Genomic DNA, 12,446 nt, shown 5'->3' with positions numbered 1-12,446 from the left:
AGTATGTTTGCGCTGTGTGTTTGTGGTTTATTTGTCGGCATGTGTACTTATGTGTATCATTTTATGTACAACAGCTGGCCTGGACACCCCTGTTGGCAGCATTCAGCGTGGGACTCCAGGACTGTGATGATCAGGAAGTGGCATCTCTCTGTCTGGAGGGCATCCGCTGTGCTATCAGGATCGCCTGTATCTTCAACATGCAGGTTTGTGATTGGCTGCCCCTTATCAGCACTTTCCATATGACAAATGTCAAAGCTATATTATTTGTTCCTGTTTTCAAGCATAGGCGTCATTTAAAAGTGGAAGTCCCCAATACTTTTTGCCATGGCCAAATAATTTTTTTTTCTTTTCTCCTTCCACTATTTGAAATAACTCAATAGTGATGTGTCTAATAAAAGAAGAACCTCCGATTATCAAGCAGGAGATGCGTGCTCTTTTGTTGCCTTTACGTGCTTCACTATCCGCTCTAGTGAAATCGCAAAACAAAATGTAAGGTTAGTACCTGGAAGCCCCTTGTACACAAAGTGAATATTGTTACAAGAATTGTTGATCCATGCATTCATCCACTGACCCTCAAAATCCCAGTTCCGACAGCAGCAGTGGCATCTATGGATAGTTAATTAAATCTCTCTCAAGTTCATTTGAGCACTTGAATTGGTCCGCAAGGATGGTTGCACACTCAAATCACTGAGCTATGAGAGCTTAGTTTTGTAATATGCGTAATGAAATCATTATATTCATTTTCAATGTACCTCCACCATTTTTTTATTTTTTTTATAGGGGTTTTAGAGAGAGAATGAAAGGGGATATAAACAAAAGGCAAAAAAACTAAAAGAGAGATAAGAAGAGAAGAAAAAAATGTAAATAAAAAAATAAAATAATGTAATATTAAATAAAGTAAAACACAAAACAAAAGAACTACTATACTATATAAGCCAAGAAGTAATTTAAGAAAACTACATAAGGTAATATGCTGTATTTACATACCGTTTTTTAAAATAAATTTAAATCCATGCCCCCAAGCCTAGTCTCCCATATCTGAGATTTATTTTGTATCTACTGTCCCTTTCTTTTTCTCTTTCATCGAATGTGCAGTTGGAGAGGGATGCCTACATCCAGGCCTTGGCCAGGTTTACGCTGCTTACCGCCAGCTCCAGTATCACAGAGATGAAGCAAAAGAACATTGATACCATAAAGACTCTTATCATGGTCGCGCACACCGATGGAAACTATTTGGGCAACTCCTGGCATGAGGTTAGTCTCAAACAGCAAAAGATCTGGTCTGGCCCACATAGCACCCTAGTAATGCCTACTTAGATGGGAAGAGATTGTCCAATCAACATGAAAAGTGACTGACCACAGTTAGTTTTGCTTTTATGTGCCGTTTAGGGCCGGGTTATCTGAAATGGATTATGGTGCAATAATAGAAAGTAATAAGTACTTTTTTTTTTCGTCCAGTAGTAATAAGTACTGATCATTTCGCAGACATAACAAAGCGGAAAATGCAGTTCTGCTCATGGATATCTAGTTAACTTGCTACTAAATGCCTTAAACAAAACCCTAAATATTTTTTAACCCTTGTGTTGTGTTCCGGTCATTTTGACCCAGACGTAATTTTTTTTTTTTTTTTTACTTAATCCAATTGGAGTAAAATTCCTTGACTTTTTTCACAAAAAAAAAAAAAAGACAATTTTCTTTACATTTTATTGGTTTTATTTCACTTTGTTACGCTTGTGTTCCTGGTCAAAAATGAACGACCACTGGAAATGAATGGATTAGAATACAAAATACAGAAATATTAAGTGTTCAGGACCATCCCACTCCACTATCGGTTGACCTCTATTAATTTGTTGTTGTTGTTATTATTATTATTATTATTATTATTATTATTATTGTTTTCCACAGGGAGACCCCCCCCCCCCGAAGCTCAGTTCAATGAATCATTCTATCAATAAAAATATGTATAAAATGGAGTACAAACCCTATAATAATTACTAAAAAATGAAGTTGATAAAGATCTTATGCAATATCTTGTGATTTAAATATGCCATGAGAAATGTATAAACAATCTTATTGGGCCGATAATTTTTGACCAGGAACACAAAATATGTTGGCACAAAACAAACATAACACAAGGGTTTAAGATTTGATGATGGTAGACTCTTGGTAGTTACATAAAGTTTCTGTGCTTTTTTTCTGGTCTGTACATGTCTTTCTGGTCTCTTGTTCTTCCTGTGTAGATTCTGAGGTGTATCAGTCAGCTGGAGCTGGCCCAGTTGATTGGGACAGGGGTGAAGACGCGTTATGTCTCCGGTGTGGTCCGAGACCAGGGAGGCAGCATAAAGGGCTTCCCATCAGGGGGAGAGGAATTCATGCCCCTTGGCTTAGGTAAGCTATTGTATGACTGCAGTTAATAGCTCTCAGAAATGGTCGAAGTGTCCAGTCTTGTCTGTGTATTGTTGTTTGTGTGGATGGTGTCCCCCTGTGAAGCAAAACAATATTATTGGTCTCCTGCAGGTACTTTGGTCGGAGGTCCAGACAAGCGTCAGATGGCTCATATCCAGGAGTCAGTAGGAGAGACCAGCTCTCAGAGTGTAGTGGTGGCAGTGGACAGGTGAGAGGGTGATTGCAGGACAATACAAACATACTGTGTTGCTTATACTGTTTTTTCTTTTGTCTGACCCTCCTTCTCTCTATATTGTATGTCAGGATCTTCACTGGATCCACCAGACTTGATGGAAATGCAATTGGTAGGGTTTTTCTGTTGTTGTTTTTTACAATTGTTTGGTTTCATATTTGGGAGCAGTATTGGGGACGCTACAAGCTTTTCTTTGTCAAGCTACCCCTTTAGAAAAGTAGTTAAATAATTACAAGTTTCTAACAAGTAATTACATCTACTACAAGTTGCTAACTACATTGAAGTTTTTTTTAAGGAGGCAACAGATTACAATGGTTGTCCAGTTTGTAAAGCACGTAAACTCAAATCCTTTTGGTAGCTGTAGTCCTCAATTAGCAATTTGATGTGTTTTTCTTTTTTTTTTTTTTGCACACAATGGTTTTAAAATTCTTGTTTGAGTTGTGACACTGTGTAATTTACAGTTGCAATTGAAATTATTCAACCCCTGTGACCAGCAATACATTCTGGTGATGTGAATTAAAACACATTAACTAAAATCTCAGTAAACAGTCAAAGTAAGTTTTTAATACACATTTGAGTGATTTTGAGAACAAAGAGTTCAGTTTACCCAAATTTTAAAATAGAAAATAACTAATTCTCTCCACAAATGTCATGTCAAAAATATTCAACCCCCAAAGTCAATCATTTGTGGAGCATCCTTTATCCTTAATAACAGCAAATAAATGTTTCAGGTAAGTGTTCTCAGGCTTCGGACACCTCTCTATTACACATTTCTCATGAGCAAAAGTTTCCAGCTCATTGACATTCTTTGGTTTCTGTTCTGCCACTGCTTCCTTGAAATCCCAACAAAGGTTTACAATGGGATTTTAATGATGGACTGAAAGGGCCATTTAAGGACATTCCACGACCTATCCCTGAACCAAATTTTGGACAACTTGGATGTATGCTTGGTGTTATTGTCTCGCTGGAAAGTCCAGTGATCACCGAGCTTCAATTTACACACTGAAGGCATCACATTTTTCATGCCAAAATGGCCTCATACCTGAAAGAATCCATGGTGTCAGTCACATAGTCAGGACAGCCGTTTCCTGCAGCTGCAAATCACCCCCATAACAGGACTGACCCACCTTCATGCTTGACTCTGGGGATGGTGTCATTCTTGTCATCTTACTCCAGACGTACTGCTGACTCATGGGTCTAAAACTCATTTTCAGTTTAGTGTCATACGTCAATAAAACCTTCTTCCAGGACTCCACAGGTCTTTCCTAATTACTTCTTGAATATTCAGTCAACTTTTCCCTTGGTGAAGTTTTGCTTTCTTCCACACCCCAAGAAGGTTGCTGTTGTACCATATTTAAAAAATGTATGAATGGTGCTGCCAACTTCGTCTATTGGAAATTGAAGTGCCTTGGAAATGTACTTTTAGCCATGAGCTTGTGTAATGAAATAATCTCCTCTATTAGCTTTTGTTTATTTTTAATTGCATTTTGTGCATAGAAATACATTTTTGCTTACAACGCTAAACTTACATTTTAAAACTTAAATAAGTGCCATTGCAGATTGATGACTTAATTTTGTTTTAAAACAATTACTTGTGTAGCCTTACATATTTAAGGAACAGCTACATGCAATAAGGGTTGAATAATTATGGCAATGGCTGTAATTTTAAAAAATCCTGCTATTTAGAAATATTAGGTTATATATTCACACTATGACTTTGAATGTGTCACTCAACTGATATAGATGTAAAGTTTAAAAATTCTGGGTCATCAGAAAAGCTTACCTTTGAAAATCCTTACTGTCTTGGGGGGGTTGAATAATTTCGATTGCAACTGTATGTTCTTGAACAAAACATGAGTTTCTCTTTAAGTAACGTTAACAACAGACAATGTTTTACTCCTAAATCAAAAACTTCTTCCTTTTTTTTTTAAAGCCCACTTGAAATTCCCAATGGAACTCGTATCGAATTAGCCTTCTGCTACTTGTTGGAAAATGTTGCATGTAACTGGAAACACTACACTGTTTTGAAAACAGTTCAGCTACTGTCATGCTACTGAAAAATGTAGTTACATTTGTACACAGTTTGGGAGCAAGTCTGTGTGGTTGCTCATAACAAACGTAATAGTTTTTTCTCATAAAACATACAGATTTTATTTTTCCTCATCCTCTTGTAAATTTGGGTCAGTGTGGTTACTGAGTTTGGTCATATTTACAAAGAACATAAGCAAGAACATCTGCATTCCAAACTTATTTTTAGTTCACTGAATACTCCAAATTAAAACCATTTTCAGTTGCTTGCCTTTATTATAATAGTCTGTGTCAGATTCATTTGGTCCATTGCATCATAACAAGTGACTTATAATGGATTGGGCTGCCTAAATTGCTACCTGTTTGAAATTGAGCTTTCTGAGCATCCAAGAAATTTACCTGGCTCCCGGACTTTAAATTTGGAAGAGAACATCAACATGAGATATTTTTAAAAATGCTGTCTAACTTTCCCAAACGATTGCTATAACTCCTTGCCGTATCATGGCTGACCCTGCACTCTGACCCCAGCTTAGCTGGGATATGTGAAAAAAAGAATTTCACTGTATATGTGCAAATGTATAATGTGTGATAAATAAATGAAGTTATTAATTATTATTAGGTGTATGTAAGTAGCGGGTGATCTTTTTCAGACTGTTTACTTGATTGCCCAGTTATATAGCAGACACTTTTGTCCAGAGCAACTTAATGCAAATTAATTTGAAGGGCAGTCCCCCCACCCCCTTACAGCATCTTGGAACTGCATGCCATGTTTAAGGACCAATAGTGGTAGCACTATATATATTTATTTATTTTTTTAGAATTTGCTTCGGCGGCCATTGACGCTAATATTTATCTTGTGTTCGCCACTTTATAAGCACTAAATATGCTTCTCATCTGACATACGCATCTAAATTTTTCGTGAGTGTCGCGTGCCCTATTTCTGTAGCACACAGGTGCGTGCGAATCCAGCAGGCTTCTTGATGTGCTCTGGAGACAGGAGAGTGCAGAGCTGGATCACTCGCGCAACACAACCCAATCCAATCCGGCTTCTCTTGATATCGCAGCACAGACCACAAAACTTGCATAACCCATTTGAATTCCAATGAGGAGTTTAAAAATTAAAAGCACTGTGGAAGAAGTCAAACAACTCAAACAGCTAGACAGCGTGACTTCTGTCCACCAATTATGAGGAAAAGAGCTACAACACAGTGTTAAGCCCCAAAATAAAAAGCTTTTAAACTACACCACCACCCGTACTGTAATGCAGTATCACAGTAAACTTTAATAGAATTTTTATATTAAATGATCAGTCAGGGAGAATATACAGTCCCCTCCGAAACTATTGGAATGGCAAGGCCAATTTGTTTTTGCTATACACCAAATACCTTTGGGTTTGAGATCAAAAGATGGATATGAGACGAGAGTTTAGGATTTCAGCTTTTATTTCGTGGTATTTATATCAAGGTGTGTTATACAACATAAAACATAGAACCGTTTGTGTCAGACCACCCAATTTTTAGGTGAGCAAAAATATAGGAACAGATAAGTCTTGAAGTAAAATAAATAACACTTAATATTTGGTTGCATATCCCTTGCTTGCAATAACTGCATCAAGCCTGCGACTCATTGACGTCACCAAATTGTTGGTTTCGTCTTTTGTGATGCTTTTCCAGGCTTTTACCGCAACCTCTTTTCAGTTGCTGTTTGTTTCGGGAGGTTTCTTCCTTCAGTCTCGTCTTCAGGAGGTGAAATGCATGCTCAATTGGTTTAAGGTCTATTGATTGACTTGGCCAGTCTAAAACCTTCCACTTTTTACCCCTGATAAATTCCTTGTTGAGTTGGCAGTGTGTTTTGGATCATTGTCTTACTGCATGATAAAGTTCCTCCCAGTTAATTTGGATGCATTTCTCTGTAAATTGGCTGACAAAATGTTCCTGTAAACTTCTGAATCATCAATAAAGATTAGTGAGCCCATTCCAGAAGCAGCCATGCAAGCCCAAGCCATGACACTACCTCCACCATGTTTCACAGATGAGCGTGTATGTTTTGGATCATGAGCAGATCCTTTCTTCCTCCACCACTTTGGTAGAGGTTAATCTTGGTCTCATCAGTCCATAAAACTTTGTTCCAGAACTTTTGTGGCTCATCTCTGTACTTTTTTGCAAATTCATATCTGGCCTTCAGATTCTTACAGCTGATGAGTGGTTTGCATCTTGTGGTATGACCTCTATATTTCTGCTCTCAAAGTCTTCTTCGAATGGTGGATTGTGATACCTTCACCCCTGCCCTGTGGAGGTTGTTGGTGATGTCACTGACTGTTGTTTTTGGGTTTTTGTTCACAGCTCTCACAATGTTTCTGTCATCAGCTGTTGTTGTTTTCCTTGGCCGACCCATTCGGTGTCTGTTGCTCGGTACACTAGTGGTTTCTTTCTTTTTCAAGACATTCCAAATTGTTGTATTGGCTATGCCCAATGTTTGTGCAATGCCTCTGATTGATTTTTCCTCTTCTCAGCTTCAAAATTGCTTGCTTTTCTCCCATAGTCAGCTCTCTGATCTTCATGCTGGCTTGTCCTTTTTAACAACAAATGCAGTCTTCGCAGGTGAAACTGAAGGCTGAAACCAAGAGTAGATGTTCAGAGCTATTTATTGTTTAAACAATCAATCTAACAGGACACACCTAGGTAACAAGAAACACCTGTCAGTCACATGTTCCAATATTTTTGCTTGCCTAAAAATGGGGTGGTCTGATACAAAAGGTTCTATGTTTTATGTTGTTTATCACATCTAGATGTAAATACCAGGAAATAAAAGCTGAAATCCTAAACTCTCGTCTCATATCCATCTGTTGATCTCAAACCCAAATCTCTTTGGTGTATAGCAAAAACAAATTAATAGTTTCGCAGGGCACTGTATGAGGCTTGATTATAAAGGTACACTCAGTAATTGTTTCCCCATTAAAAAAAGTTTTACTCCTAAAGAAATTAATTTGTCATTTTGAAACATATGTATAAAATCATGACCACTCAATGAGATGAGGACTCATATCAGTAAACCTTATAAAAGCTGTTTTATTCTACATGGGGCAGGGGTGCCCTCATGGAGGCTGCCATTTTAGAATGACATGACCAGCTGAATACTACTCGCTTAATCTCAGTAACCTTCTTGTTATTGGACACTTTCATTCTTGGATTAAATTAATCATGGCTGAATGTGAATAGTGAATTTCTACAATGGCATCTGTTACTGAAAACTATTGATTTTGAATCATGCTGCATCCACACCACTAGGTGTCACTATAATCCTAGATGACACAAAGTTACTGAGTGAACCTTTAATTGTATAATATATATTAGATTTTTCTTATTACCACAGTAATAATGAGCCATCCATGGTCTTACCTGTGGGTGTGGCATTACAAATGCCGCAATAGAAGAACTATGGTAAACATAAAAGACTGAGACTCAACCTGGAATTATTGTGTTAACAACCCTGACTCCTAACCATAGGTTACTGAAACTCAAAAAGGCTCTCTGTATTGTTACTGCTCATCTACTCACTCTTCCAACCCACATCGTGAGCATACATACAGCTGATTCACTTTCATACTTGCACACAGATACTGTGTTCTGCCAATAGAAAAGTGGACATCTGGTCATGTACATAATAAGTTTGTTTTACAGGCTAAATGTCATTGAACTCCATACATTTTTTTTGTGTTAATTGTGAAGTCTTCTTTCATCTCCAGTGGACTTTGTGCACTGGTTGTGTGCTGTATCTATGGACGAACTGGCCTCTGCGCACCAACCGCGCATGTTCAGTCTGCAGAAGATTGTGGAGATCTCCTACTACAACATGAACCGCATCCGCTTGCAGTGGTCGCGGATCTGGCAGGTCATCGGAGATCACTTCAACAAGGTCAGTAGCCTTTACCTTAAGGCTAAAGAATACAATGCAGCCCAGTTTTTGTGACGTCCTGCACCTGAGCGTGGCTGTGTACATCTTCTGCCAGTTGTAGTGCGCATACGTCGAACGAGTCTGTGTGGACTCGCACTCAAAAAACTATACTTTGGAAGGCTAGAACACCCGACCATGCGCGAGATGTAACGGCACATGAAAAAACGAAGTATAGACCTTATTCACGCTAGCGCCATCTTTGATTTTTAATGGGAATGACAACTAGACTGTGAGGGATAGACTCAGTCTCTTCAATGGGCTGTAATGCAGTAAATCTGTCCAAGAACATTCGGTATACAAAGAACTCCAGACAACATGAGTTGTGGAAAATCAGATTTGATCTAGGAGCTTTATACTGTGTGTGCTATTGAAGATATGGTAAGTCTATCCCTCACAGCCTCATTGTCATTCCCATTAAAAATCAAAGATGGCGCTAGCGTTAATAAGGTGTAAACCCTAGCCATAATGCTGCTCAATATTTGGCTAACACCATAATGATTATGACACTACAATAACTGTTGAAAATAGTTTATCAGAGATTCCAGAATTGTTCCCAGAGGTTAGGTCTCGGACACTTGAGCAACACTTTGATGCTAAATAAGTAAAATTTCAGTATTTGATTGTGTTTTGTTTTTGTTTTTTTGTTTGCTGGTTTGGCAGGTGGGTTGTAACCCTAATGAGGATGTGGCCATCTTTGCTGTTGACTCCCTGAGACAACTTTCTATGAAGTTCTTAGAGAAAGGAGAACTGGCCAACTTCCGCTTCCAGAAGGACTTTTTAAGGCCATTTGAACACATCGTGAAGAAGAACAGGTGAGTAGATGGGTGTTAGAGTGGAACAAACGTAGAGATGGGAAACTTCAGTGATTGATGAGATGAAAACCGTTAAATTATGCAATTTCATGAGAATGAGGAAAGAATTACCATGTTGTTTCTACTCTAATTTCCTTTATTTGTTCTGTAGGTCACCCACTATACGAGATATGGTGATACGTTGTGTGGCCCAGATGGTGAACTCCCAGGCTGCAAATATTCGCTCTGGATGGAAGAACATCTTCTCTGTGTTCCACCAAGCAGCATCAGACCATGATGAGAACATTGTGGACCTTGCCTTTCAGACCACTGGACACATTGTTAGTAAGTACCAGCAAATGGCCCTTTTTCAGTTCATGAACAGGCTTTCTTTTTTTTTTTTTTTATCTTTACAAAAAACATCATCTCATCTTCTTCCACACAGTGAACACATTTCAGCAGCACTTCGCTGCAGCCATTGACTCTTTCCAGGATGCAGTGAAGTGTCTGTCAGAGTTTGTTTGTAATGCTGCATTCCCTGACACAAGTATGGAAGCCATCCGGCTAATCCGCTACTGCGCTAAATACGTGTCTGAACGGCCACAGGTGAGTGCTGTTACCTTTGTCTTAGTGATTCCAGAGCTTTAAAGGTTTTGTTACATTTTAACTACACTCCCCCTTTCCAGGCACTGAGAGAGTACACTAGTGATGACATGAACGTCGCCCCTGGCGATCGTGTTTGGGTGCGAGGCTGGTTCCCCATCCTGTTTGAACTCTCCTGCATAATCAACCGCTGCAAACTAGATATCAGGACCAGGTGGGTCCCTGTCAACAGCTTAACCACTCTCTTCTCCTCCATATACAAACAGTGAGATAATGTGGCTTTATGGGAAGTTTATTCAGAGGTTGTGTTTGTGTGATGCAGGGGGCTGACCGTCATGTTTGAGATCATGAAGTGTTATGGACACACATTTGAAAAGCACTGGTGGCACGATCTCTTCCGGATCATCTTCCGAATCTTTGACAACATGAAGCTCCCAGAGCAGCAAACTGAAGTGAGTCAGAGTGTTAGTCGCAACTTAAAGGGTCATACCTGATGTCCATTTAGAATATTTGTTAAAAAAAAAAATACATATATATTTTTTTTGCACTGAAAATAGTTGTAATGTAGTTTTCCATAAATGTTTAATAATAATAATAATAGTAAACGTTATTTTATATAGCACCTTTAAAGTAGCTTCTCAAGGTGCTTTACATAAAAAGACAAACATAAAAGAATACAAAGCATAAAAACAAATAGAGCATATAAACATGCATGTCAAAAAGTTTATAATAAATCAGAATGCAAAAATAAAAATCAATTAAAAGCTGTTGTGAAAAAAAAATATTTTAAGATAAAATGTAAATATACCTAATGTCTGTGCTTCTCTGATATCAGCTGCAAGATGTTTCCACAATTTTGGAACATAAGAAGAAAAAGCCACCCATAGAGCGTAAACTAGTCTGAGGTACAGCTGAAAGACCAGATTTGGGGGAGCAGAGATTTTGTTTTGGGGTATAAAGGGTTAAAAGCTTACACAAATACTGAGGAGCCAAACCATGCAAAGCCTTGTAGGTAAGCATGATCATTTTAAAATCAACACGAAACCTGATAGGGAGCCAATGCAAGGATTCCAAAATAGGAGTAATGTGATCACTTGTCCTGGCCCTAGTCAGGATTCAAGTGCTGAATTTTGCACATATTGTAATTTATTTAGTGTGAATTTTCCACCCTCTTTCTGACCCTTAGATTTAAAGGGTCCATTTTTTGCTGTAGTGCCATTTATGAAACACTCCCTTTGCATATGAAATGAGCAACAGCAAGTAGATGCAGGCTGTGGGTGTGCTGTCGGATCCAATGTAGTTTTAAACTCTCCCATCATCAATATCAGCCTCTTAGTGACTGGTTCACAAAACATTTCATACTGAAATGTGCTTCTCAAATTGTTCAGATCAGACTTAAATGATCGGGGACCTTGTTAAATTTTAGCCACTCTTTCCAAACATTGAGATGCTTCAAAAGAATATGTAGAGAGCCAGGTGCTATAAACTAGAGGCCAACCGATAGCTAAGGTGGTGGAAAAGGCAGATAACGATTAATCGGCCGATAGATTTTAAAATCGATATATTGAATGTAAAAACAAAAAAAATTCTTAGTCTTTTCTTACTGAGACTGAGGTGGCTGCAAGAGTCCAAAATGAGTAAAATCCCAGATACGTGTTTGTTGTGCAACCAAAATCCCAAAAATTTTCAGAAAAAATTAAGATTTGGCGCATAACATGGGACTTTTAATTATAAACAAGCCTGAAATACACCAAGGACTCTTATTTTGGTCTTTAATGTTTTCTGTATTCTCTCTCACACACAAGGTTAACAAAACATGCAATAGAATCACTACAAAGTAAACATTGCCAAATGGGCTAATAAATACTGAATAAGCAGTAATTAATTCAATGAAAATTCACTCTTCTGCAGAACAAAGATTTTTAGAAGAATATTTCAGCTTTGTAGGTCCATACAATGCATGTTAATGGTGACCAAATCTTTGAAGGTCCAAATATCACATGAAGGCAGCATAAAAGTAATCCATACGACTCCAGTGGTTTAATCAATGTCTTCTGAAGCGATCCAATCTGTTTTGGATGAGAACAGACCAAAATGTAACTCCTTTTTCACTGCAATTCTTGAAAGCAGTCTCCTTGGCAAACTTGATTTCAAGCTTGATTACTCTTCCTATAGCACCATCTAGTGCTCTGTGCATGCATCAAGCACTAGGAAGTGTAATCAAGCTTGAAATCATGATCACGCCTAGAGACCGCAATGGTAAGATGTATGGTGAAAAAGGAGTTATATTTTGGTTTGTTCTCACCCAAAACCCATTGAATCACTTCAGAAGACATTGATTAAACCATTGGAGTCATATGGATTACTTTTATGATGCCAATATTTTATCTTTGGACCTTCAGAATTCTGGCCACCATTCACTTGCATTGTGT

General features: G+C 38.2%; 1 protein-coding gene across 2 annotated transcripts in view; it reads left to right on the top strand.

Annotated features, from left to right (window-relative positions):
• LOC127418496 (brefeldin A-inhibited guanine nucleotide-exchange protein 2-like) overlaps positions 1 to 12,446 on the top strand; it is a 43,729-nt gene that overhangs the window by 19,121 nt on the left and 12,162 nt on the right. For both annotated transcript variants that reach the window (XR_007893500.1, XM_051659090.1), the window contains exons 20-30: positions 75 to 203; positions 1,096 to 1,254; positions 2,241 to 2,388; positions 2,518 to 2,614; positions 2,710 to 2,750; positions 8,412 to 8,581; positions 9,281 to 9,432; positions 9,584 to 9,756; positions 9,857 to 10,017; positions 10,098 to 10,228; positions 10,337 to 10,466. Coding sequence is in view for 1 of the 2 variants with exons in the window: in XM_051659090.1 (XP_051515050.1) it covers positions 75 to 203; positions 1,096 to 1,254; positions 2,241 to 2,388; positions 2,518 to 2,614; positions 2,710 to 2,750; positions 8,412 to 8,581; positions 9,281 to 9,432; positions 9,584 to 9,756; positions 9,857 to 10,017; positions 10,098 to 10,228; positions 10,337 to 10,466 (1,491 nt within the window). In the remaining variant the exon portion in view is untranslated. The remainder of the gene's footprint in view (positions 1 to 74; positions 204 to 1,095; positions 1,255 to 2,240; positions 2,389 to 2,517; positions 2,615 to 2,709; positions 2,751 to 8,411; positions 8,582 to 9,280; positions 9,433 to 9,583; positions 9,757 to 9,856; positions 10,018 to 10,097; positions 10,229 to 10,336; positions 10,467 to 12,446) is intronic.

Source organism: Myxocyprinus asiaticus, chromosome 28 (genome assembly GCF_019703515.2).
Source record: "Myxocyprinus asiaticus isolate MX2 ecotype Aquarium Trade chromosome 28, UBuf_Myxa_2, whole genome shotgun sequence".
Classification (NCBI taxonomy): Eukaryota; Metazoa; Chordata; class Actinopteri; order Cypriniformes; family Catostomidae; genus Myxocyprinus; species Myxocyprinus asiaticus.
The sequence above is the reverse complement of the archived record's forward strand: the minus strand, read 5'-3'. Positions and strand labels throughout refer to the sequence as shown.